Source organism: Sphaeramia orbicularis, chromosome 14 (genome assembly GCF_902148855.1).
Source record: "Sphaeramia orbicularis chromosome 14, fSphaOr1.1, whole genome shotgun sequence".
NCBI classification, from domain to species: Eukaryota; Metazoa; Chordata; class Actinopteri; order Kurtiformes; family Apogonidae; genus Sphaeramia; species Sphaeramia orbicularis.
In genome coordinates this window covers 51411527-51439029 of record NC_043970.1, presented here as the reverse complement: position 1 = coordinate 51439029, position 27503 = coordinate 51411527, and the positions used below count along the sequence as shown (strand labels likewise).

The following is a 27503-nucleotide window of genomic DNA, read 5'->3' as shown; positions in this document are numbered from 1 at the left end:
CTTGTAACACATTCCATTACTTCTAAAAGGGGAGCTACTGATCTCAGGTCTATTCCCTGTGAAAATAACCTTCCCAACATTACACTTCTGCAGACTGAAGTCGACTGCAGCTGATTCTCAGATTGTGTGACAGTCAAAAAGGAATCATATCTGGATATATTTTAACACAACAAACTTTTCTTTTCAGTCGAAAGCCAAACACGTACACAAATACAGCGGAAAGAAACACATGCAACGCAAACTCCTGCAGGTTAAAGGTGCTGGAGACTTTCGTGACCAATTTTTCATCAAATCTGTCAAACCTCAGCCATATCCTCAGTATCATGAATCTGTCAGTCTTTCTGTGGTTACTCACCTGAATCTCTTGCATTATGGTGGACAATTTCTTAGTGCCATCCACCAGAAACAGTCCATGTGTTTACAAATGAGCCGGGAGGTCACTCATGGCATCTTCGGAATTTTGCTGCGACGTGCATTGTGGGAAGCGAAGACTCACGCAGCCACCTTACAGCAGCAGCTGGAACAGACACGATCGGAAACGGCAGGATCTCCCTTCCTTCTATGCATATTCCTCCAGCCATTTCCGCGCGTTTGTTTCATCCATATAATACCATATGGTCGCACTGCCACTGTCAGGTGGCTGCACGAACCCCCGTTTCCCACAATGCACGTCGTGACAAAATTCCAAAGATGCCCAAGTGACGTCCCAGGTCGGTTTGTAAACACAAGGTTTGTTTCTGGTAGATGACACTAAGAAACTATTCACCGTAATGCAAGAGATTCAGGTGAATAATGACAGACAGACTTACAGATTCATGATACTGAGGCTATAACTGAGGTTCGACAGATTTGATGAAAAACTGGTCACGAAAGTCTCCACCACCTTTAAAGTGGAGAACAGAAACACTTTTAGAGCTGGAAGACTCTACCAATCAATATAAACAGACTTAAATACATTTCCCAATAACGTTAATGCTACAAACGACCCATGATGCACCATTCTCGCTCTCTCCTCATAGAAGGCAGTAAGGTGAAGGTCATTCCCTTGGCTTAAAAAACAACATAATGCATCTGATGTTTGGAATAGAGTCTATTTCATGCAGAATCAACCACAGGTACTGAAAAGGTTCTCATCAGAATCTTGGTGATTACTGAATATGTTATTTTCTGTAAAAAGATTATATCATGAATGTAACCCTTTAACATTACTATGCAGTGCTGTGTTTTATATATGATATTAGAACTTTTCAGCTTTATTGCCTGGATTAAAAGGAAAAGATAATCAAACAGTAAGGACTTGTAACATGTCCCATTACTTCTACAAAGGGGAAAAACTGATCTCGGTCCTATTCCGTGTGAAAATAACCTTCCCAACACTACACTTCTGCAGACTTTACCTTAACCCTGCTCCATCTACATATATGTCTTTAGGCCAGTTAACCTCTACCCACTTTCCGGAGGCGTTCTGACTTTCCAGGCCCGTAGCGAAGACAAGAGGAGGATGATAGTAGGAACCCTTTGACCTTATGACAGGAGCCCACAGAGAAACAGACTGCCAGAGACAAACAGAGCCATGGGGTGAGTGTAATGAATATGCTGCCCCCTATGGTGGGGATGACCTTATAAACAACAACAAACTGTCACTATGGCCAGGCCTGCTGGGAGCTGCCCTCTGTGCAAGGGCAAATGGCCTGGAATTCACAGGACAGGACTGCACATGCTCACAGAAAGAGACCATTACAGATATCATAGCAGAGTTTACTGTGCACTCAGAGATCAGTCAAACTCAATGAGAAATGAAGCGTTTCCATTCATTCATTAATCAGCCGACGCCACCGCATGAGCTCTGCGTTGAATACAGCACGCATCATTCATTTTTTATAAGCTCGGGAAGCCGGCGCATTTACCTGCATAAGTTATTTGTCGTTTTTTTTTTTTTTTTTTTTTTTTTTTTAACCCAGGTTGATCATCAAACGTCTCATCAATGCTGATGTGGTAAATGCGCTCCGACTGCGACGTGTAACCCTAAGTGAACGCTTTTATTATACGAGACAAGCTACGCTCGCAATCTGTGTGATCTCAGCCAGGCGTTGGGAATCAAACGACGGAGGAGAGACATCGTCGCGTTTCAAGGGGGGACTTTCATGTCACCATGAAGGAGACGGGGAAGAGGGGAGGCGGGTTAGAAGTCAGAGCGAGGCATATGGCGTCGTGAATTTTGGGCGATGAGAACTGACAGGTTAACTGAACATTTGGCAGGGGGCAGCGAGTGGTCGGGCTGCACAGGGAGAGAAGGGCTAGACGGGAGGAATGTGTGGGTTTTTGTACTTGAATGTGTGTCTGTGTGTTTTAGGTGGGAGGGGAAGGTGGGGAAGGTTGCTAAACACTCCCATCTGTTCGTATCCCGAGGCGCCACCAGGACAGTTAGCTACCGTCTTATGCAGATGAGGTGTTGCTGTGCCGGGTCCTTCCACTTACTGCGAATAAATAATTATATAAATACGTGGTGAATAATAGGAATGGCAGGATGGGAAAACAAGGAGCAGCAGGGTCAAACTGTTTCCAGGGAGCGTTTGCTTTTTACCTTCTGATGATCACAGTTGCTTGAGGATGTGTGAGTGCTGTAACTATGTTCTCATTAGGGTTTGTCTTCCTCTGGGTACCGGCTCAGTCCCAGGAGACAGATCTGCTTAACAGGGGTCCTCTATGCACACTGACATGCATCATATGAGCTATGGAGGAAAGCTTAGCAATAGAGGTAATACTGATGGTGTCAGCGCTGCTCTGCTCTGATTTTTGCAGTTGTTGAGTCGATTTGGAAAGTAGTGAATAAGGCCTGAGCAAAGTTTTCAGAACAGATTTAGGATGATATAATGATAAAAAGTATGGAAATCTATGTTTCGTGGTTTTCTTTCATGTAGTCTGAGTAGTTATGTAATGTTAAATGTCACGTCCTTTGCTTTTATTGCTTATTTTACGGTGTGTTTTTATATGTATTGTACTTAATTTTCAAATTTTCTCTAGTAGTTTTATTTTATTTATTTATTTGTATTTGTGGATGATGTACAGCATTTTGGTCAACTGAGTTTTGTTTTTTTTGTTTTTTTTTAAGTTTTTTTAAAGACTTGACTCGATGCAAGTCACTTTTACAACAAAGGTGCTGTAAGATAAAGAACAGATAAAACACAAATGAGAAATTAGTAAATCAATAAGACAACAGGTTATTTTGATAAAAATCCAACGGCAGCAACATACTCAAACAAGCAAAATAGAAACAAAATAGCATAAAAAGTCTGACAAAAAAAAATACGGGACTTAATCAAGCAAGTGGCAACATATAAACTGAAAATTAACAATTTAAATACATTGATTCTGGCAAAAATGGATTTATAAGAAGAAATCTGTTAAAATTATTATGATACAATACTCATTGTCTGTCTTGTAGTTCATGTCAACACTTACTGAAGTCGTTTTTCACTGGATTTAGTTCATTTTTAAAATGAAAATATTCACTTCCTGGTCACGGCGGTGGTAAAATGAGTGTATGTGGCTCCGGAAACTTGAAATGAGGCTGCGCCCTCATTGGAGGATTAAAGATTCACCCTCCTGGTCAGGTATTTCCCCGTCCTGGTGCCAATTAGAATTGTTTTTATTTTCTTAATGTGACTGGATGATTTTCACGGTGTTGCCAAGTGGCCTGGAGTAAGATTCTGACACTTTCAAGGACTCCAGAATGAACATGAAGGTGATGATTTACCTACTTTAAAGGTCACAGGTAATGAAGTTTTGTCCTGTTCAGGCTGTTACGCCAACATTTATTTGCATCCCCCTCTGGATTTTACTCAAAACGCCAAATGCAACTTGGCTATTTGGCTAAGTAGATAAAACAGGACCTAATCATGATAGCAGAATGGTGGTCAGCTGGGTGGGTTTGCCTCATGAGCTAAGAGCATTATTTAGTTTTTCCCTAAAATACAGGCTCATGACAAGCATTATTAACTGACTGAAATATTAAAAGTTCATAACTGCTGTGGTCATAACCTTCTTCATCACAAGTCACCACTGGATGAAACACAAAACAGAATCGATGAGAAAATAGATTATTTTTAATTTAATTTAATTTAAATTTTTTTTTAATTAATTATTTTTATTGTCAGAAGCAAGTTTATCATTACTGTTACTTTTTGATTTAACATTCATTTAGACAGGTAAAGATGCATTGATCTCATTTGCAAGGGTGACCTGGCCTAGAGGTCAGCAACACATATAAAACAGATAGAAGTTTAAAAGACAGATTAAGAACAATAAGTTAAAACAACAGGATTGTAAAGGATCATATTTTACAGTGCACTTGTTGAGGTTGCAGTGACGGTTTTAAAAACACAGCTGTTGTTCAGTGGAATCTTGTCTTATCTTGTCTCGTTATTTAAGATAGAGTGAAAAGTCATGTATGTAAGCTAAAAGTGTGCATTTGTGCATTTAAAAGGATGCATAAATCCACCATAATAACAAAATATAGAACATTATAGAAGTACACATAAAATAAGATATTACTGTAGTTAACTGGTTATCATGAGAAGAAGATATTATCACATTTATTGATCATTGCATTTGGAGTGAATATTTAAAGTGCATATAAATATGACAGTCTATATTAAAAACGGCTGATGACGCAAATCTGATTGTGTGTGAGGTGAGTAAAAAAGCGTATATGAATGGTTTGTACGGATGTTTTGTGTTATTGTAAAAATATACACAGGAAAATGTGTGTTAAAAATGCAAAGGAAGTGGATTTAGTTTGATTATTATTTTTTAAAAAGTGGGTGGGAGTCAGTAAGTTATACTTTTTCCCACTCATTCTCGAGCGCAGAGAAATTGTTTTTTTTGTGGTTTTTTTGACAAGTTGTTTGATTCTTTGTTATCTGATGATTCTATGTGCTCAAAATAAACTACTACTACTACTACTACTAAAGTGAGCTAAAAGTGGTTATGTTTGCTGGTAAAAGGCTGAAGAAAACAACATTATAGGAAAGGAAAGATCCATAAACCGGAGAAAAACTTCCCTGAATTCTAGACTGGCATTCAGGATGGACAGCAATGAGAAGACACATGCAGTAGATACAAAGTGTGTGCAAATCACCTCCATCCAACACCATATATTCAGGTGTTTCCGTGGCCTTTAATGCCTCTGCCATGTCTTTAACAGCCTCACCACCTCTGCTTCTAGCCTCCACTTTTACAGATCTAATGGGGGTTTTCAGGGGTAATTGAGGGAGATTCTGGCATCGCCCACATCTCTGCTCTTAGATACAGTCATGTCATGTGTGCGGCTCCTCTAAACGATCGCATATTCAAATGAGGATAAGGAGCTTTCGATGGAACGGGGGGGTTGGAGAGAAAATAGTTGAAGAAGTGGAGGAAGGAAAAGCAAAGCCTGCGCTGATTTGAATCTGGTAAACTGTCAGAGAGAGGGATTACCCCGCCAAATCCCTGGCGAAAATAGAGGCCCAAGTTATTTACTAGCCTTACAACCAGCTGCAAACCATCTGTACTTAATTGTAAGACACAAACTTTATGAAGATCAACTGGGGATTTGGCCACAAAGCCTCTTAGGCTGCTGAATTGGTGTCCCTGCTTCGAGGGAGAGTAAGGGAGGGTGCTCTAGACATGTCACATGTGCTTTGGAGGACATGGACTCTACTGCTTAGTATGCACAAGTCCCATTAACACAGAGAAATATGCATTAGAGAGCATTAGAAGAAGAACTGGTGGACAAATAAATAAATAAATGCATGCTTTGTAAAGTCAATAAAGGGTTGTTTGCACTGAAGTGTGCTTATACAAAAAAAAAAAAAAAATCTGCACATATTTAGATCCAAATGCACAGCTAACTGGTATCAAAACTTTTAATTGGCTCAAATGCATTGTTTTCTAGCACAAGTCCCATCATTTAGCCATGTAAACGGCCTAGTAACCTACACTTAGTCATGGAAATCAGCAGAAGGATAAAATCTTAAGGGGCCATAAACTGTAGGTTCAGGACAAAACCCGAATGTTGCATTGTTTAATGTAGGTTGTTCTCCATTATGTTGTTCTTGGCAGCCGTCTGAAGACAGGAGATAAGAGGTCCTGTCCAAGCCACTGAATGGCAGGTAGCCAACGTAATCCTATTTAACAAGATCTGGGCTGAATCTGGGGTGGGGCGGGTTGGTGGGGTCACGCGAGGAGCCCGGCGGGGTCAAGTTGTGGCTCTCTGGGCGTTTGGTGTTTATCAAGACAAAGCAAATCACACCTCGGGGTCTGTGTCAATCCCTAATTAATGAAATAATGAAATAAACCCTAAAGAGCTAAAGACAGATGAACCAAACTGAGCCACGGCATAAAATACTTTTTTTGTTGACCCCTAAGTTTTGTTGTTTTTGTTGGGGAAAGAAGAAAAAAAAAAACAACAACAAGGAAGGGATTTCTTTCATAACGTCACTTCTAAGAAACTCACAGTCGGGTCACCCAAGAATAAATATGGAAGGATCTAAGCCGCCGGCCGCTTTAACTCATTTATTTTCTTCCACTGCGCTAATTCCTCCCATCTCCATATGTTAAGGGGTGGAGAGGGAGAGGGAGGGGGGCGTGTGCGTGTTTATGGGCGTGGGGGGTGTCAGGGATTAGGCCTTCCTGTCCAGACATACGCTTCATGTAATCGTGTTGGATTGGCTGGTCATTGTGCGTCGATGCATCCAGTGTGGATCTGTGGGCCTCAGTGCGCCTTTTCCTGACCTTAACGACCACCCTTCAACAACTACTGTGACCCCCCCACCCACCCACACCTTCTCAACCTCACAGCAGCCGACCAGGGAACTATGGCTAGGATACATTGTAAACTGTCGGACAATGATGCAGTGAAATAGAAAAAAAATTCTCATGTAAATGCTGTGTAAATTCATGCTTTAATTACAAGTGGTTCATATATTTTAACTAGAAGCATGAATCGAGTATTAACAGCCACAATAGCTTCACTTACATGTGCTTATTTAGTCTCATTTATTTTAACATGTGGACAAAATGAACAAATGATTCATCAAACATAGGCCTCTTTAACCCTTAAAGACTGACACTGATTTTTGTGGTAACTTCCGAAGGATTTCAACCTTCAACCCTAAGTGATTTATCACCTTTTGTTATCACATTATACTCTACATTTTGCATTTTTCATTCAAAATCAGGTATTTTCCTATATTTAATTCACTGATCATGTAGATGTTCATAAAAGCACAGAGTAATTTCAAAGGTTTTTATATTAAAATGGAGAAAACTCAAGAAAAAGTGACATTTTCAGCAAAATATATCATTATCTGAACATAAAAGCAAGGGTGTCCATCCACTGTCATTGATCCAACGCCGTGGGTTTTACTGGCGAATCAATGTTGTAGAAGATGACGGTGTTTCCACGGTAACTATGGAGCCTCTGAATGTCCAAACAGGTCATATTTGATGGCCATGAAAAGATGACAAACTGCATTTCACACCAATTATTTACATGTATTAATAGGATTAGTGGATCAACAGGTATTAAACATCTTATATCAGTAGATGCTTTTGGTTGACGGTGGCTGTTTAGGTCTGTTTGGGGGTTAAAATGGTGAATTTGGTGGGTTTTAATTCACAATAATACCATGCAGTTGAAAGATTCAAAACAGTCATGAATGTTCACTTTTGTATAAATTTCCATGATTAGAAGAATAGATAAGAACTGGGTTGTGATGGTTTGTCAGTTTAACAGAGGATTTTTGGAAAGTTTTGTAAAGGCTGCTCTAAAACAATGCAAATTAATGCAGATGACTTCAGATATTTTCTATTCAATGCCCTTTAAAGAGTCTTAAAACAACATTTTCTGCATCATAAACTCTATAAACACTAACGCACCTTCAACTGGTCACTTCTATTAACACATAAACCCAGAGTCCACCTTAAATGGCTGCAGCTCACCGTGGGTACTTGTACTCTTTGTCCTCACGGTCACATCACAACCTGACTCCCACCCCTTCCTCATGCACATCATCTCTCTCCTCTGCTATCAACCCCCACCTCCTCCACCTCTCCTCATTAGCAGGTATAATCCCTGAAGGCCCATCTGCCAGACGCCAAAGCCACAAAACACAGAACAAACAAGGCTGCAAGAAACTGGCCATTATGGGGACTCGTTGAATGGGTGGAGTGACGGCGTGTTTGCTCAAACCCTGCACAGATACACAATAGTGCAACTACAGAGCTGCTATTTTCACACAGATAAGGAACTATTTGAGCTCGGGGAGAGTGACTGTGGGCGATGTGAGCGATGCACCTGCCTCTGGTGAGGACAGATGTGTGTATATGTGGACAGTAGTAACACCCCACCCTTATCTGGACTAAAAATATAGGCCAAGTATTGTAACTCAAGTTTTTTGAAAATATACACAATGCTGCAAACAGCTGCAACCAACAGGCAGCTGATCCATTTTTATTTCGTCTGCTGTTTGTCCTCAGCAAACAGCCACCGGACCTGGACTGACTGATACACATTCACTTACTCACGAGGGCGAAACCAGGCATTAAAGCATCACTTTGTCCTTTGGCTACACAGTTTCTAAAGGGCCTCTAACGCATTAATAATGCATCACTTCACTAAATGTTCCCTTTTTTTTTTCTCCCAACGAGCTGAAAAAAAGCCAAGCTAAGAATTGAGAATAAAAACGCAGAATTATACTTTGTTTGTCCGTGGTGATCGTCTCATCTTTTCACCGTTAACTGAGAACCAGCTCTGTTCCAACAAACACAGACTAGCTGACACAAAATGGCTGCCTTGGACTGAAAGAGGCAGAAAGCCAGAGCAGCAGCAGCCGCAGCAGCCGAAACACAGCAAACCTTTTACCGGCCTCCCTCTCCCCTCACTCTTATTGAAGGCAGATTATCAAATCACCACTTGATTGCTTTTCTGCCCCCCCTCACCCCTCCTCTAAAAGAATGCCAGAATATCACCGTCACACAGAGACACTCGGGGTTGCGATGACCCCCAGGCCGCCAAACCGGGATTACATTGTGGAAATGTAATCCTGGTTTGGGGGGCTAAAGGGATAAAGGCACTGGAAGACACATTGTAATCAGGAACGTCTACACCCCAAGAATCAGACGGCAGGATAAATCCAAGCACAGATTTATCCACAATGTCAATTAGAACATATGTTGGGACACATTAATTGATGCTTGACACACTTGTGTTTGTTACGCAAGGACAGACGACGCTTTAAATGTACTCAACTCTCTTAACAGCACAACACCAACCTCCTTTTTGCAGAATTTATGGTACATAGTACATAAACACTGCACACTTTTGCTTATAAATGCATGAAATGAAGTGAAAATAAACAACGCCGATGTGCAGTGTCTGTGTGCGTCTAAATGGCTGCACAAGGTCACATGATCCGGCCTCCATTTTGGAGTGTTATGCATGTGAGCACTGCACACCTGGGACTCCCAAAGATGCACACACACACTCACAGAGATAACCTCAAACTAACACCGGGTGCACAGAGGTGACAGCGTATAAAATCCAAGCAAAAAGTAAGGGGGGAAAAAAAAAAAAGAAACTGGCTAACGTACAGTGAGCTTAATAGCTGTTGAGAGAGAGGAGCTTATCTTCCCACCACAGCTAATATGAGCTTCTCAATTAGATGAAAGGCTCTCTCCCTTTCTCTAATTTTTTTTTGTTCAATTTCTCCAGGCAATTTATTTAGGGTGGGAAAAAAAAAAAAAACGGAGTGGAACCCGGGCGAACCGTATTGGCCAAAAGCATGACGAGTCATAGTACGGTTCAGCCAATCAGGTGGAGCTGACAGCGTTAACTCAGGCCCTCAGCAACAACACGACTATTTACTGTATGAGAAAGAAAATCTATTTGGGGTTTAGCACCAGTCATGCAAGAAAACACACTCACAACTATGTTAAATCTGACTATTTTCATGCATAAATATTACAGATTTTTTTTTCTACAGTCACTCATAAGAAAATATAAAATGCACACGTGAATAAATCTCTGTAATTCTATTATTTTATTTCCAAATGCTGCAGATAAAGTGGTAGCACCTAACATGCTAATTAAACATGTTTCCTTTGCTTCTGAAGCCACAGAGATATTTTTAGAGATCATTCTGCATTCTGTATTATGGATTAGCTGGGATTATGCAAAGGAAGCTTCATGCGTTCACTTATCAGTTTAGTTTCTTTGTCCTCTGAATTATTTTTACACAGACTCCCTCTGTATTGTATCTGTCTTTATCGTTGCCAAGTGGAACTAAAGGATTATGCAGGCATTTCCAAAAAATTAGGTTTCCTCACCTTAGACAAAATAATGTCAAGCACGGCTGAAAGAAATGTTTCCTTTAATGCTTTTTAATGCAAAGTGAAATTCATCTGTATTCAGTATATTATTTATCTGACATAAAATACAGAAAAATTATTTAGATATTTAAATGCATAATATGTGTGTAAAAACTTGCAGGTTTTATGGGATTATTTCAAAAAGATCCTTTGTAATCAAACACTTTCATGTTATATTTTGATTTCAAATGCATATACATCTATTGTCAATTACATTTTTGTCAAAGTAAAAATAAATAAATGTGAATAATTTTCTGTTTTGCAAATTACAAATTTAGATAAAATTCTTAAATTAAATTAAATCTCAACGTGAGCAAATTTACTTTTCATATAAACATTTACACACCCATGTCTGCTTTTCAATTTACTTACTTCAAATAAAATTGTGAGAATAAAATGTGGTAAGAATTAAAACTAAAACAATTTCTTCAAGTGAGAATCAGCCCAGACTGTCTTTACTCAGGCCTCCCAGACCTTCCTCACCATCTGCTCTCACATCCTCTTATTAGAGTCAAGGTTACACATCACTTCTTGAAAAATACTGCTGCAGGAGAGCAACGCTACATGACAGGGCACCTGGGCAAAGATGGGTGAGGTGGGAGGGAGGCAAAAATCCCAGAATGCTCTCTGCATTCAGCATGCATTGCTTGGGGATATCACTTCGCCGGCTGCCCAAGACATCCATCTATCAAGGTGATTTCCCATCTCCCATTGGAAATACCTTTCCATGGGTCACCTTTATAGTAGCATCAGCTCACCACTGAATTAATTCACTTCATTATTCGTAGTTTTGATTAGCACCATGGAACGAGAGGAGGACTCTTCATCGCCATTATCCTCTTGGCGACGTGCGGGGACACCTAAGGTTAGAAACACTGTCTTAACTTCTGTGCACGTCTGTGGTTCATTTTCCCACCTTCTTGCACCAGGAAAAGAGGAAATAAACACAAACATTAATCTACTACAGGGCTGTCAAATTCATTTTAGTTCAGGGGCCACATTCAGCCCAAAATGATCTCAAAAAAAAAACCAAAAACATAATATTATACAAATAATGTAAACTCAAAACCTTTCTGTATGTTTTAGAGTGAAAAGGGTAAAATTACATTAAGAAAATGTGTACATCCACAAACTAACCTTGAAAAAAATGTGAATAACATGAACAACCATGGAGAAACTGAAATTTCTTAAGAACAATAAGTGCAGTTTTAACAATATTAGGCCTCAGTTTATCATTTACACATGTGCATCACAAATTACAGATCACAGTGAATCTACAAATACAAAAAACATTTCGTAACAGGAAGAATATTGGTAAAATTCCACTTAGTTTTCTTAAGATATTTCAGGTTGTTCATATTTGTTTAGGTTATTCACATTTTTTATGAAAGGATAGTTTGTACATGTAAATATTTTTACGTAATTTTCATTTTTTTACGCTTAAAAAAAGAGAAAAATGTGTAGTAGTCATTATTTATAGGTTACTATGACAGTATTTTATTGGTCTGACCCACTTGAGATCAAATGTGGAACCTGAACTAAAATAATCGCTGATTTTTTGCATTTCACAAATTCATCCCACAGGCCGGATCGGACCCTTTGGGGGGGCCGGTTTTGGCCCACGGTCCGTATGTTTGACACCCATGATCTACTGTTTCCACTGAGTATTAACTTGTTCAGTTGAGCTGCAGGAAAGAAAATCTATCTCTGGAAAATAAAATAAAATAAAATAACAGAATGAACCACATTTAGGGCCCACTGAGCTGTGATTTATTGGAACCGTAAAATGTCTGCGTGAACTGGGGGGGTGGGGGGTGGGGTGGGGGTGGACTCGCACAAACAAACACGCGTCAGTCGAGGTGACACGATGATGTCAAATGACATTTAATTTCTTGCCTGTCCCTTGTTATAAGAATCGGAGGATGTGAAACTGAGGGCCTGCGCGTCATGAGTCTGCATTAAAACTCAAGTCATGATTTTTTTTTACCCCCCCTTTTTTTTTTTGCTTCTGCTCACTTCCATGATGTTAAAATGCAGCACAGACAGGGATGGAGAGAGAGCGGGTGAGGGATGGAGGCTGTGAATAGACAGAGTGAGTGGCATGCATGGACAGCCCCTCTGTCTCTCAAAGACACTGCAGCAGCTGCATGCACGCGATAAGAGCAGCCATTCACAGCCAACTCCCCCTTTTCCTCCTCCTACGCACCAACACACACCAATACACACCAATACACACACCCCCCCTCCGCTCTCACAACCGCAGACAAATACACACTTTTATATGCACATCAGCCTCTTCGCAGGTTCCTACACAGATGCTGTGATTTCAAGCAGCTTTTTTTTTTCCAGTCAAAGGTCTTTTTTACAAGTCCTTTGGTTTTGTTTAAAAAAAAAAATTCTGACGTCAAAGTGCAGCGAGGTTAAACATGGATGAGACGGAGAGGTTCGGGGGGAATCACCTTTCCTTTTCTTTTTTTTTTTAAATTGCTGACAGAGAGTAATCACACAGTGCTAAGGAGGAAGTAACAGGCATTTCTCCAGCACTGGGAACGGTGATCCTCTGGCTGTACATGTCTTGGCCTGATTTCTGATTTTTTTTTTTCCTCTTAAATACAATAGAAGATTGATTGAATGCCTGGAAATCACTGTCACATAACGGCAGGAGGATGTCTAAATACCTGCTTGCGTGCTCTGTGGGTCAGAAATGAAAGCTTATATCAATCAACTTATATCAAATATTTCCAAGATACATCTGTGAGTTTATTCATTATATTTGTCTGTTTCTTTTAGTTGCAGAATGAAAGTACATACATGGGTTTTACTGATGAATGAAAAGCTTAGAAACTGCATTTTACCTGAATTATTTACATATATTGATAGGATTAACGGTTCAGAAGTTATTCAACATTTGAGATCAGCAGGTGTTTTTGGCCGTCAGTGGGTGTTTAGGTTTTTAAGGATTAATGGGATATAAAGAAATCAGCTCACAAAAGGTGGTTATATGGAGCAGAATCATAACATCTTTCAAGTTTACAGTACAATACAAACAATAACTGCTGCTGGGTGAGGAACTGACAGATGTAACACAATGTTGTCCCTTTTATCACAAAAAAAAAGGAAGCTGGATAAATAGCAATGATGAACGTATATAGAAGAAATAAATGGAGAATAACTGTTCTGAACATCCTTCCATTCCTTTGGATCAACAGTTTCTTACCCTTAGAATGTTAGAAAGAAATATTTTTACCTCCTCTTATGAAATGATAGCTACAGCTCGAGGAAAAAATGATTAGACCACCCCTTGTTTTCTTCAAATTCTTGTTCATTTTAATGCCTGGTACAACTAAAGGTACATTTTTTTGGACAAATATAATAACAACAACAAAAACAGCTCATAGTAGTTTAATTTCAGAGCTGATATCCATCCATTTTCCATGTTTTCTTGATAATAACTAAAATCACTTAAGTTCTTACATTAATAGCTATGTCATCGTACTGACAAAAACAGTGCTTTCAGGCATTCCATGTTTTCTTTTCTGTCTGTTTTGGTCACATGACACACACAGGAGTTAGTACTTGTTGCATAACCAATGTTTTTGATGACTTGATGATCTAATAATTTTTCCGAGGCTGTAAATTGTAAGATAGATCCCTTTATTTGTCATTCCAGGCCACATGCAAAATAAACTAAACTAAAATGAAATTTCGTTGCATGACTATTGTATACAGCAGGGGTGTCAAACTCATTTCAGTTCAGGGGCCGCTTTCACCCCAATATGATCTCAAGTGGGCCGGACCAGAAAATAATACCAGTGAAAAAAGTAAAATTACATTATGATAATGTTTACATCTATAACAGTTCCTTAAAAATCTGAATGACATGAACAACTTGAAATGTCTTAAGAAAAACCAGCACAGTTTTAACAGTATTCTGCCTCAGTTTATCGTTTACACATGTGCATTACAACTTACATTACAATTACAAATACACAAAACATATAGAACCAGGTATAATATGGGTAAAATTGCATTTACTTCTCTTAAGACATTTCAGGTTGTTCATATTTGTTCAGGTTATTCACATTTTTTGTAAAAGGATAGTTTGTTAATGTCAACATTTTCATGTAATTTTACTTTTTTTCATTAAAGCAAAGATAAAATTTGCAGTTGTCATTATTTATATGTTATTATGATACTATTTCACTGGTCTGACCCAATTGAAATATATATGTGGAACCTGTATTAACATGATTTTTACACCACTGATTGTTAATATCTTCTGTGTAATTTTTGCATTTCACTAATTCATCCTATGGGCCGGATTGGACCCTTTGGTGGGCTGGATTTGGCCCCCAGGCCGCATGTTTGACACCTGTGGTATACAATATAAAAAAATTTTAAAAAGTTGTAAAATATTCAATCTATAATATAAAAACTGCTGTGTGCATACCTTAAAAAACTTTTAAAAGTCTCAAATCTGTTTAAAATTCTATAAAATAGTTTTTTTAGTGTCTTTCATTCCTCTGTAGGTGTGTTGACTTCCTTTATTGAGAGTTCAGACATCTTATGGCTTGAAGGATGAAGCTGTTGCAGAATCTGTCCGTTCTGCGCCTCACTCTGCGAAACCTCCTGCCAGAGTTGAGCAGTAACTGGGACTCAGTATGTGATCAATGCACCTGGTGAAAGGTGATCACTGATGTGTGTAACCAGGAATAAAAAGTGTCTGAAAATAACATTATTTCAATTTTATGGGCTGGAGTTCATGTGTATAAAACTGTCTGATTCACATCAAATAGACTTCCAACAACATCTCCTATGATCCCACACTGTTTCACAACATCATCTACCACGTCTTTTATTATTGTTTCTAATGAGAAACCTGTAGATGCACAAATGACTTGGAGTGTGATCATCTACATAACAAAATTGCACCTTCCACCGCATCGCTTTGCATCCCATAAAGGTGCTGATTACTGAGGAGTCATCTTCAGCTCCAAACCCTCTCAGAGCTTTGAAGCACAGCTCTCGAGCTCGTGCTTCACATGCGTGTGAAGGTTGGACGCCTAATCATGAAGAAGAAGCATTTAACGTACACCCACCCACACGACCATGTGTCTTTTTCAGTATGTGACATATGAATGTACCGAACCCCTGGTGACATGCATGTCAGTCACTTTGATCCACGGCTCAAAATCCATACAGTCCGCAGAACATCTAAGGGCCAATTAATCGGTGGCTCCTTCCACAATTAGCTCATGTTGCGCTTATAGCTAATCTGTATCTTGGCAGGGATCCATGCATGACCTGGCTTCCATCCAGGTCTGGGAGCCGCGGAGGCAGCATGAACCAAACCAGCGCTGAGTGGTGTAGAGAAGATGTGCCAAACTGCAGCAACACAAAGGAGACCTCACTGTTTATCAAAGATTAAGCAGTGTTTAGTATCTTTCACCCGACCCTCCTCCTCCTCCTCCTGCGCTCAAACATACGTATGCGCACGCTCGTACATGCGCCACCTCCAGTTCACACCCTAATTGTTCGAAGCCCCGAGAGTTTAATAAAGAACAAATTGCGGTTATTGGTGAGCAAACAGCACGGTACGGAGGTGGGAGTGTGATCAGCACCGGTGCAGTAAAGAGAGAAAAAGGGCATCAGCCAATTTAATTAATATCTCTGCCAGTCTGAGGCTGAGGCTGTGGAGACACATGCACTGAGAGCATAATCTAATGGCAGTGTTTTCCACCCGGACTGGACACTTTCATAACACATCAATAAGCATCTGTCCATATTTACAGTCGGAGTTTCTATCTGTAATGCTGTAATGAGCCGTTCATAACATTCCTTCACTGCAACGCAATGTCTCACACAACCATCACATGCACAAACACACTTATTAGACATTCTCAAAATAAGTATTTGGAGACAGACGAACAATCACAACTGTTACATAATCTACTGTCTCAAATACACATGTATTTTTTCATCCGTCCGTCCATCCGTCGTAGCTCAGCGGGTCTCTTTTCTTTAACATTTTAGTTTATCATGCTGCCTGCACGCTCCCCAGCCCACAAGTGCATCTACCCATCATGTTCCCATAATGCTTTGTGGCAGCTGCAGCTAGATTCATGCACACAGGTATTGATTTTCTTCCTAGCTTTTTTTTTTCTTTCTTTCTTTCACAGCAACCCTTTATTTATCTCGCTAAGCCGCTGCCACTGGGTGTGAGGAAAGAACCAGCCTGCAGCTTGTGAGAGGACAGACTGAATTCAACATGAGACGCTGCTTACCACATAACCTGGATTTATTTTCATTTATCTGTTATTTATCTGCCGCTGCTGCGACGTTGCAAAGTATAATCCTGGGTGTGTAGGTATGCATGTGGGCGTGCGTGTTATGTGTGTGTGTTTGCGTCGTCTGTCCGTCCGTTTGTCCGTCCATACAAACACTCGATTCTCCACAGGCCACCTGACCCATTTTTCTGTGTGAATAACAATACTCCAGCCAATCATGGGCAGACGGAATGACGAATGCTGGAAAAAGCCTCTCCATCCAGCCTGTCACACGTCAGAGTCCCAACCCTGCCTGTCGACAGAGCGAGGCAGGGATGGAGAGACAGAAGAAGAGAGAGAGAGAGAGACTTGGTTACCCCCCCCCCCCCCCCCCCCCGCCTTCTCTCTGCATCTTAGCCACACAGGGACCAGTAAAACCATTACCCACCCACCCCAGCCCCCAGCTCAAGGTTGTGCTGCACCAATGGCTGCGCTTCCTACATAGCATTCTAAGGAAAGGGCAAAACCGACAGCAAGCAAACTGCGAGGCTGCTCCCAACAATAGACATTCATTATAGCTCACTACCTGTAGGCTACAACACTCAGTATATGGCACATAATTAACTCCCATTCTACCCTCCAGACAAATGTTTACAGTAGGGAAACAGTGATACAAGAGATGCACTATTCCTGCAAAAACACACAAGTGATTTGATGCAGAACTGCAAGAATTAACAAATACAGACATAGTTTTTCTATTGCAGTAAATATTAATAAAGCAGTTATGTAGCGTAGAAAGTAAACAGCCTAGTTGCCACATTAAAATAAACATGTAACATGTATATTATTAGCTGTTTTGAGCTATTTTTGAATATATGTATATCTATGATATAGAGTTTTCCAGCCATTTATAACAAGAATAATGTTCTAAAGTATATTAAATGGTTGCTAATTGTTGGGTTTCGGCAATGATGGCATTGGGTTTAGTGCAGATAAAGTCTACAAATGAGTCATGATGAATTTAATAATATCTAAACACAACTACAATCTGTTCCAAACAATAAACGAAGTGCAGTTCTTGCCTAAACTTAAATATATGCAGGTTTAGTACGAAAGCACAAGAAATGTTGATATTTTCGGAACCTTAACGAAAGCACTTGAGCATTTCTGTGAACCAGGATGCAAACTCCAGCTTCTACTGGTCTCTGAGTCCTGGATTTTGCAAATCCACAAATCTGTCTACTGAAGTAGATGCAAAAAAGTACAAGCTCTTTCAATGACAAATTACACTGAGCCTCTATGATTTCCAGAAACGTAGCAGCCTTTTTCCCTTCCTTTTTCTGAAAATAAAACTTATCAAATTGTGACTACACAGGTCGATCAAACATGACTGAAGAATGACCGTATCCATGGTGATAAGAAGGCGTTCAAGACACAGGTCAGCTTAGGTTTGCTCACATCAACTGCCATCCGCCGTAGATATTTGCATGATTCCATACTGGCATGACTTTGAGATGGAAGGGGAGGAATGAAAGAGAGAAGGAGAAACAGTGGGCTCTGTGGTAACACGATAACGTCCAACAGCCTTTTGATAGTAACTCTTGATATTTACTTCAGAGGCCCATTATACACAGCCAATTAGACTGGTACAGTGAGGCCGGCTCTTCTCCCTCACAGCAGTGGCTTCAGGGCCAAAGAGTGGCTGCAGAAATAACTTCAACACACAGCCCAAATGTCAGCAATAATGAAAGAGACTGTGAAATGTTCAAGATGGTTCAGCGAATGAAAAGCAATCTGTAAAACCCTCGCACTACTACGTCTACATGAGTCGTACTGTCAAAAGCACCAGCAGTGAGTGATGGTTAATATGAATCAATGAGTGGATATCGTATCATCATTAATATTCACTCTTTCTTAGTGTTTGTTGTTGAGGTATAAAGAAGATATTCAGGTGTGTCTACCAGCATGTGCATCAAAAAAACGAACAAAAAACAGAAAAGAAACCACAGAGATGAGGGAGAGAGAAGAGCAAAGGGAATCTGTGTGATAGCCGATGGCCCTTGTGCTTCGCTCGTGTGCTGAATGAAAAGAAAGCCCTGTGAGTGTGTGTCGGTCTGGTTCTGTATGTGTGTGAGTCTCTGCAGTAGTGCTGGGGGGTCGGCCCTCTCCCGGCCCTACTGCTGCTGAATGCAGAGCAGGCAGCATCAGGCCTAGGCAAATGACTACAAGGCCTCCTCAGTGACTGCAGCACAGGCTGCACCTGGGGAATGGCCCTGCACAGCAGCAGCGCCGCAGCCATCACAACGCATCCCACAAACAGCCCTGCAGGAGGTAAACATGTCTCCACCAGGTACGGTGACCGGAGCAGGTACAAGGATACAGCACTCTGCAACACAATATGAGCCTGGTCCTTTCATCTCTTCTTCCAATTGATAATTACACTTATAATACTGCCAAATATTCAACTACAACTCCAGACTATTAAACAACACATAAGGCCAGATCCATGAAGGACTGTGCAGCTTTTGCAGAAGCTAAACTGGTGCAAATGAGACAAACCTGCAAAGGCCGAAATAAACTCTGTTGCCAAGCACATAGTATCATAGTGTCATTTGCAAGGAGGTAAATTAGGGGATATCCATGCATTCTACACAAAATGAACCCCTTTATGTGCAAATAAGCCTCAAAGCAAATTATAATGTAAGTGTAAATGCAATTTACAAACTGCTGCCAATAAAGACAGAATAATTTTGTTTTCAGACACACTCCTGTTTTTATTGCTATTTCTACACATCAGTAACCACCTTCAACCTGGTGCAAAGAAAACACACTGAGTCCCAGTTCCACTTTAACAATCAAGAATAAATCACAACATCAAAATCATTTCATGAGAAGGGTTAAAAATATGCTATTCCAACTTTATGGGTAACAGTGTACATAGGCAGATGCAATTAACATCTGCAGAGCTGATGGTAACTGAGCACAAACTCATTCCACACTGACCTTCTGTTTTCTTTTTTCCAAACCTGTTACTTTGTGACTTCGTTTGACTGTAAATAAATATTTAATGATATAAGGGCAAAAACATCAGTTAGACATTCAGTGGAGGGTCACCTTTTTATAGGGCCTATCTCAGACTTTCAGCTACCTTAAAATAAAAATTTCATGTATTCCTGACCCTTGTTGTGGTGAGATCCTGAAGCAAAAATTTTCTAACATTACAAACTGACATCTCCATCAATCAGGCCAAATAAGATTAAGAAAACAAACTGAAATGGTGATCAATGTTCATACCAGTTGGAGATAAATGGAACCATCTCTACTAATCTCATTTTCTTCACTGCTTGATTAGGTGTGCGAGTCAAGACGGCAGTAGTGTGACCTGCACTTATGCTAATATCATATGACATTAATATGTTACTAGTGTCCATGCTCTCTTAAATAGGGCACATGTGTTGACTGGACTGAGAATACAAAGACTAGGATAAAAAAAATGGTCAGTGTTAGACTAGACCACTCAGTTTAGACATTTTCACTCCCAAATGATTTCATTTTAATTTAAAGGCTTTGTAATACTAGAACAGATCTCTGCCTATTGTCCACATAATTCAGACTAAACCACTAAACCCGTCACAATCTGACTCTGTCCTCATTGGTTCTTCTTTGTAAATAACCAAAATCCTCTTAGTTCATTTTGGAGCTTGTGCATGATAAATTTCCCAGCTTGTATCAACTTTAACAAAGGTTTCACAGCAGTTTGTATTGATGAGTTAAAAACAAAAACAGCAAACGCTCGCAACTACTTGTAAATTTGTCACTGTTGACAAGCAACCTTTACCAGATTTGTAACACAACGTATATATAAATTTAACAGTAATTTTACTAAAGAGCTGTTTTCCGGAAAAGGTCTTAGATGGATTTAGCCCAAACCATGATAGAAATGTACTTAGTATGTTGTAAAGTTTGAATACAATGCAATGAAGTAATTTAGTGCAACGCTGAGAAGAATGTTCCAAACAATAAACATGATGACAAGTTTGTACTGGAATATGCGACTTCTCCACCTTATTGAAAAAGCTCATAATTTTTTTAGCAAGAAGCGAAAAACTGGAGCATGAAATGGATATTGTCAAAGGGGTTGTGTTAAAACACCAGACGACCGTAGAACCACTAAAACCAGACAACTCTACTCCACCGTTATTTTTATTGGACACTCTGACTGAAAGCATTTTCCATCATAATTTTCTATTCTTTTCTAATGGACACCGGGATTCGGTGAGTGGTGCATTGTTGGTATATCCCACAACAACTCAAAAACCTCCAGTGAGACTCCTCTGACAGGTCCTGCACATCAAGCTACACCTTCCAAACTGAAAAGCCACGTCAATTATTCATACGTCAGACAGAAAAGCTATATTTCACGTGTTTTTTTTGTTTAAAGTCAAAGTGTTGATATTATTTTTTCACATAAATGATTAAAAAGCGAAGAAGTTTGGTCATCTCGACGAGGGTTTAAGCCATCTTGTGTTGAGCTGTCAGTTAGAGCGCATATAGACTCAGACTAGGAGAGAGTGCACTTTAAATGTGTGTACTAGAGGATGAGGCGAATGGACGATGCGTGCACTGAGACGTGAATAAAGACCATTTGCTCACAGATTCATAGGCCTCCGTCATCCAATATTTAGCATGGAGGAGAGCTGTGGATTGGTGGCTGGATGATTTTTCTGACAACATTTACATGGCTGACAGCTACAGATGTGATGATTTTTATAGCACAACATAAACACTGTGTTTTGACAGGCAAGCAACTCATAAAAGACACTGTCAAGGAGGCAGCAGTCCAAGGTATTCATCCACGACGAGCCAACGTGACGCAGGAAACAGTAAAAGTTAAAAAACTCCAAACATGAAATGCAAAAACTACAGTACATGAGGCTTCAGAACTGACGAAGCCTTTTGGATGAGAGACCAAAGGTTTTCAAGAACAAAACCGATCCAGTTGAACTTCAAAAAACTAAGGATACAGTGGATGTTCTATCAGCTAACTGTCGGATATGCTCATGAAAACAAAAACAAGCTCGAGGCAAATCCATTTATGGACAATTAAGAGATTGCTATAGATTTCAACATGGCCGATTTCGCCTCAGCGGACAAATGTGAAACGTCAACAAAAAAAAGCAGTCGCCGGCCAGCATTTGCCCTCCATCCAAAAGCAAAATGACATTAGCTCTTGTCTATTGAGTTTGCTAAATGCCCCACATAAAGTGAATTTGCCCCCCAGGGCTGGGAAACAATCACGCAGGCGAGCGTTCCATTTAAGTGATTTGAATGATCGGGGCGCTGCAGTGCTTCCTATCAGCCAGAGAAATGGGTCAATACACTAAGACTAAGTGACACGGCTGGCAGGCTGCGCTCTCGTGGAAGACTGGCAGAGGAAGAGGAGCGGGACCTCGCTGTCATTGGGTCAGACAGACGTGGACGCACAGACACACATACACACCGACGGCCCGGCGAGCTGGTACGAGCCGCGAAAAAACCCTCCCTTTGCACTGCAGCGCATACCCAAACATATTTGACCTGATGGCACACAGGGCTAAACACCAAAGAAACCCTCTAAATCAACTTCCTCACATGAAACATCACCTTTAACACAAAATTCAGACAAAAGAAAACAGAGAGTATGACTTACTTTCAGCGTTGATTGACATTGTGTCTTTCTCCCAGGACACAACAGTGATGTAGGCCTCCACTGAGGCAGGGATAATGCACTTGAAGACCGCCACATTGCCTCTCATGGCTTTCTGGTCCTCCACTCGGACAGTGTAGGGCTCTCGTAGGACTGAGAGAAGCAGATAAACAGCAGTGTTGTGTATGAAACATTAACAAACAGGACCAGCGTCCCTGTATCTCAGCGTCATGTTCTATCAAGAATCAATCCCCAGTTGAATTTGTGAAGTTGTCAGGTTCTGTTCTATGTTCGAGTCCTGTGGTCTTGATGCAGGAGATCAACCTCCCAAAAGAAATGGGTGGTACTTTCACTGGAGAACTCAACTACTTAAATCAAAGTCCATATATGACTTCTATCAGTGATCAATAGGAACTATATTGATATTTCTAACTATTTACATGTTATAAACCATCAAAATATGGACCATTATAAGTACAGGGTTTCTGCAGATATCAGCAAATCAATTTAATGCTTTTTAACGCTCACAGCACTTTGCATTCCAAGCATCCGGTGTTGTGAATTTGTGTATTGAGCATAAACAATAGCCAATTAAAGGGTTCCACCTGTCACTCATCACACAATACTTCCCATCAAAATTATTAAATGTTTATATAATCAAAATAAATCGTGAACAATGCTTTTTTTTCCATCAAGTGTATTTAATTTTTTAATGCCTCTGGACATCAAATTTAATGGTTTTTAATGCCATTTAGGGTCTTAATTTTCACAAAATCTATTTAATGACTTTAAATGCTTTTTAATGACCCACATATACCCTCAAGTAAAGGCACATTTTTAGTATTTAAAAATTTGTCAAAAAATCTCAAAAAAACCCCAAAAAACTGTGAGCAACCTTTGCAGACATTGACCCAAGGAGGATACATAGAAATTTTAAATGAACCCATCCAGTAGTTTCAGAGAAGAAGATTGTTAAAATGTAGACATTGGTGACCTTGAGTTTGACCCTTCAAGGTCACTCAAGGTCAAAGGTCATGGACCAAAACAAAAGTCCATATATGACTCCCTATCAGTGCTCAGTAGGAACTATATTGATATCTGTAACCATTTACATGTTACAAACCATCAAAGTATGGACCATTATACGAAAAGGCACATTTTTAATAATTCAAAAAGTCATCGGAAATTCAAAATATCTGACAACTGTGAAAAAATGTAGCAGACATTGTCCAAAGGAAGCTACATGTAAACTTTGAAATGAATCCAACCAGTAGTTTTCAGAGAAGACTGCTGAAATCTAGACATTGGTGACTTTGACTCTTCAAGGTCACTCAAGGTCAAAGGTCATGGACCCAAATGAAAGTCTACATATGATTTCCTTTCAGTGCTCAATAGTAAATATATTGATATTGCTAAGCATTTCCATGTTATAAACCATCCAAATATGGCCCATTATAAGTAAAGGAACATTTATAACACTGGTCAACAACAAATTTGTTTCAGTTTTTTGAGCTGATTTAGGATCATTTTGGTGCTGAATCCAAAAATCACATTAATTTTGCTCAATCAGGTCAACTTTCTGAACTATACAACATATTGGCTTTTTAACATTTTTGCTTACATTTATGGGCATTTTCACATCATATGATACAAAATTCTTTCATATTTCTTGCAATAAACAAGTTCCGAAGATTTTACTTTGGCCAATTTATGATTAATGTTTTTTTTTAATATTACAGGTGAATGAAATGGCTTCGACTAGAAGATCTTGCAAAACTAAGCATGACGTATTCTGCTACATCTGCGCTGAATACACCATTGTACCTAACAGGAATCAAGTCACAAGTTTCATAAAGTGTGCTTACCAATCTTATTTTGGTATTAATGATTATATTTTGTGAGAAGATCAAATTTTTCCAAATCAAATTAGCAAAAAAAACCTGACCTGATTGAGAAAAACAGATGTCATTTTTGGATGTAGCGGTGCAAAATGGTCCTAATTCAGCTGAAAAAACCTAGACAACTTGCAAAAAACATTTTTTTGTAACCCAGCGTAATACTTCAAAAATTTGTGAAAAATTCAAAAATCAAAACTTCTGAAAACTGTGAACGAACTTCATCGGCATTGTTCCAATGAAGCTACACATACAATTCCAAATGAATCTGACCTGTAGTTTCATCAGAGAATATGTTTGAAGAAATTGCTAACTAAGACGACAGCGGACACAGCGCCTTCGCAGTAGCTCATGGCCGATCAGCCGATGAGCTAAAACAAAAACATCTAATGCTGAGCCAAGAAAATGCAACCTGTTATTTGTGTTTTCAGAAGCAGAAATGCACTGACCAGCCTTAATGTGGACATCTTGGCTCCTGATTCTCCCTGAGGGGTTCTCCGCTGTGCAATAGTAGGTGTTGTCATGGATGAGTTTGCTGAAGCTGGAAGGGGGGATGTGGAAGATCTGAAGGGTGCCATTGGGGTGCACATGGCGGATCCCTGGCACATCATAGATCTCCTCGCCGGTGGCCAGGTACCAGCGCAGTGAGACAGGGGGCACGCCGGCGGCGGGACAGGGCACCGATGTCCCTGTGGTGCTGGCAAACACTACCTCTTGCACAGATGCATTGACAAAATATAAGCTGGAACGTAGATCTTCACAGAAAACTGCAAAGAAAGAAAAGACGTATTAGAAAAGCAGGGTTCCTATAGGTTTCTACAAGTTAAATTTAAGACTTTTTAAACCTTTTTTTAAGACTACTTAGAACAGAATTTCATGCCCATTTCACATACTGGCAAAAATTTGAGACTGAAAATTTTGCAAAATGTATTTATCTACTCCAACGCTTTCGTTCCCACCGTTTCGAGTCATTTCTCACCACAGGCTGCAAAGTGAGCGGTAACTGGTTCCTAATTTCAGTATAAATTGTTGGGTTGGAACAGGTGGAAGTGAGTAGACTAGTGTTACTTTCTTTGCAGCTTGGACATTTCCCAGACACATTTAAACACAATACAGCCAACAAGTTTATGGCTACAGAACACAGGTGTCAAACATGCGGGCCAGGGGCCAAATCTGGCCCGCCAAAGGGGATGAATTTATAAAATGCAAAAATTACACAAAGATATTAACAATCCTTTTAGTTCAGGTTCCACATTCAGACCAATTCAATCTCAAGTGGGCAGGACCAGTCAAATACGATCATAAACTCCACATTTTCCTGTTTGTAAATGTAAATATTTTCATGTATTTACATTAAAACAAAGTATAATTTCGCAAAAAATGTGAATAACCTGAACAAATATGAACAACCTGAAATGCAGTAAGTACAATTTTAACCATATTCTGCCTGTTACTACATGTTTTGTGTATTTGTAGATCCACTGTGATCTGTAACTTTTCATAATGTAAATTTACTTTTTTTGCTCTAAAACATAGAGGAAAGTTTGGAGTTGACATTATTTATATATTATCTTATTATTTTACTGGTTCAGCCCACTGTAGACCAAACTTAGCCGAATGTGGAGCTGAACTAAAATGAGTTTGACAGCCCTACTATAGAACTAAAGACCTTTTATGACATTTTTAAGCCGGAAAGAATAACTTTTGTCAATAAGACTACAACAAGGTTTGTTTTTGAAAAGATGGAAAAAATGGATTAGGTATGTCACACCATTTGGTCCATCGTTTATCTAAAACCATGTCTTATGTTCATTTCATCCCTTTTTTTCCTTTTTAAACCCTTTTGTATCTTTTTTTTTTTTTTCAATATCACAAATGTGCACCCCAGCATTCCTGTTCTAGAGAGTTTAGTTCTTAATTGTGTGTTGTAAAAGTTACATCTTTAATATTGCTGAATGAGGACCAATCATCCTTATTTGTATCGACTAAGGCACAGGTGTCAAACATGCGGCCCAGGGGCCAAATCTGGCCCGCCAGAGGGTTCAATCTGGCCCCTGGGATGAATTTGTGAAATGCAAAAATTACAATGAAGATATTATTATTATTATTATTATTATTATTATTATTATTATTATTATTAATAATAATAATAATAATAATAATAATAATAATAATAATAATAATAATAATAATAATAATAATACATTTTATTTATAGGCGCCTTTCTTGGCACTCAAGGACACCGTACAGTAAAACAGTAAAACAGGAGAGCATAAAACAAGCAATAAAGCAGAGTAAAAAATAAATGGTAGGTTAAAAAAACATGTTTTATTCATTTTAATCATTTATTAATCATTTTAGTTCAGGTTCCACATACAGACCAATTTAATCTGCAGTGGGTCAGACCAGTAAAATACTATCATAATAACCTATAAATACTCACAACTCCAAATTTTTCTCTTTGTAAATGTAAAAATTTTCATGTCATTTTATTGTATTTACACTAAAACAAACTATCATTTCAGAAAAACACGAATAACCTGAACAAATAGGAACATTTTGAAATGTCTGAAATGTAATTTTACCAATATTCTGTCTGTTATTAATTTTTTTGTGTATTTGTTGATCCACTGTATATTGTAACTTACATGTGTAAATGATAAACTGAGACATAATATTGTTAAAATTGCACTAACTTTCTTAAGAAATTTCAGTTTGTTCAAGTTATTCACATTGTTTTAAAAGATAGTTTGTAGATGTCAACATTTTCATTGCATAATTTTACTTTTTTCACTCTAAAACATAGAGGAAAGTTTGGAGATGGTGTTATTTATATATTATGATGTTATTATTTTACTGGTCCGGATCACTTCAGATCAAATTTGGCTTAATGTGGCCCCTGAACTAAAATGAATTTGACACCCCTGGTCTAAGGAGTCACGGATGTATCGCTGTGAGATTCTATTGTATTTTTCAGATGAATGGATGAGAATGGTGAATTGCTATGTGAATAAATAAGCAAACCATGGAACATACCTATAAAAATAAAAATAAATTAATTAAAAAATAAATAAATTAAGACCTACCATATCAAATTTAATAACCTTTAAAGACTTTTTTAAGGTATGAAATGCAGATTTGTAAATTCAAGACTTTTTAAGACCCCGTGGGAACCCTGGAAAAGTCCACCGATCAGATCAGACTGAATTATTACTAGTGACTGAATCTTGCAGATCCTGTTGACCC

At 39.2% G+C, this 27503-nt stretch overlaps 1 protein-coding gene across 2 annotated transcripts in view; it reads right to left on the bottom strand.

The window, feature by feature from the left end:
* Window positions 1–27503, bottom strand: part of dscama (Down syndrome cell adhesion molecule a) — a 176558-nt gene that overhangs the window by 107511 nt on the left and 41544 nt on the right. For both annotated transcript variants that reach the window (XM_030153377.1, XM_030153378.1), the window contains exons 2-3: window positions 24707–25024; window positions 22366–22515 (exon numbers count right to left, since the gene is read on the bottom strand). In XM_030153377.1, the coding sequence (XP_030009237.1) occupies window positions 22366–22515; window positions 24707–25024 (468 nt within the window). The remainder of the gene's footprint in view (window positions 1–22365; window positions 22516–24706; window positions 25025–27503) is intronic.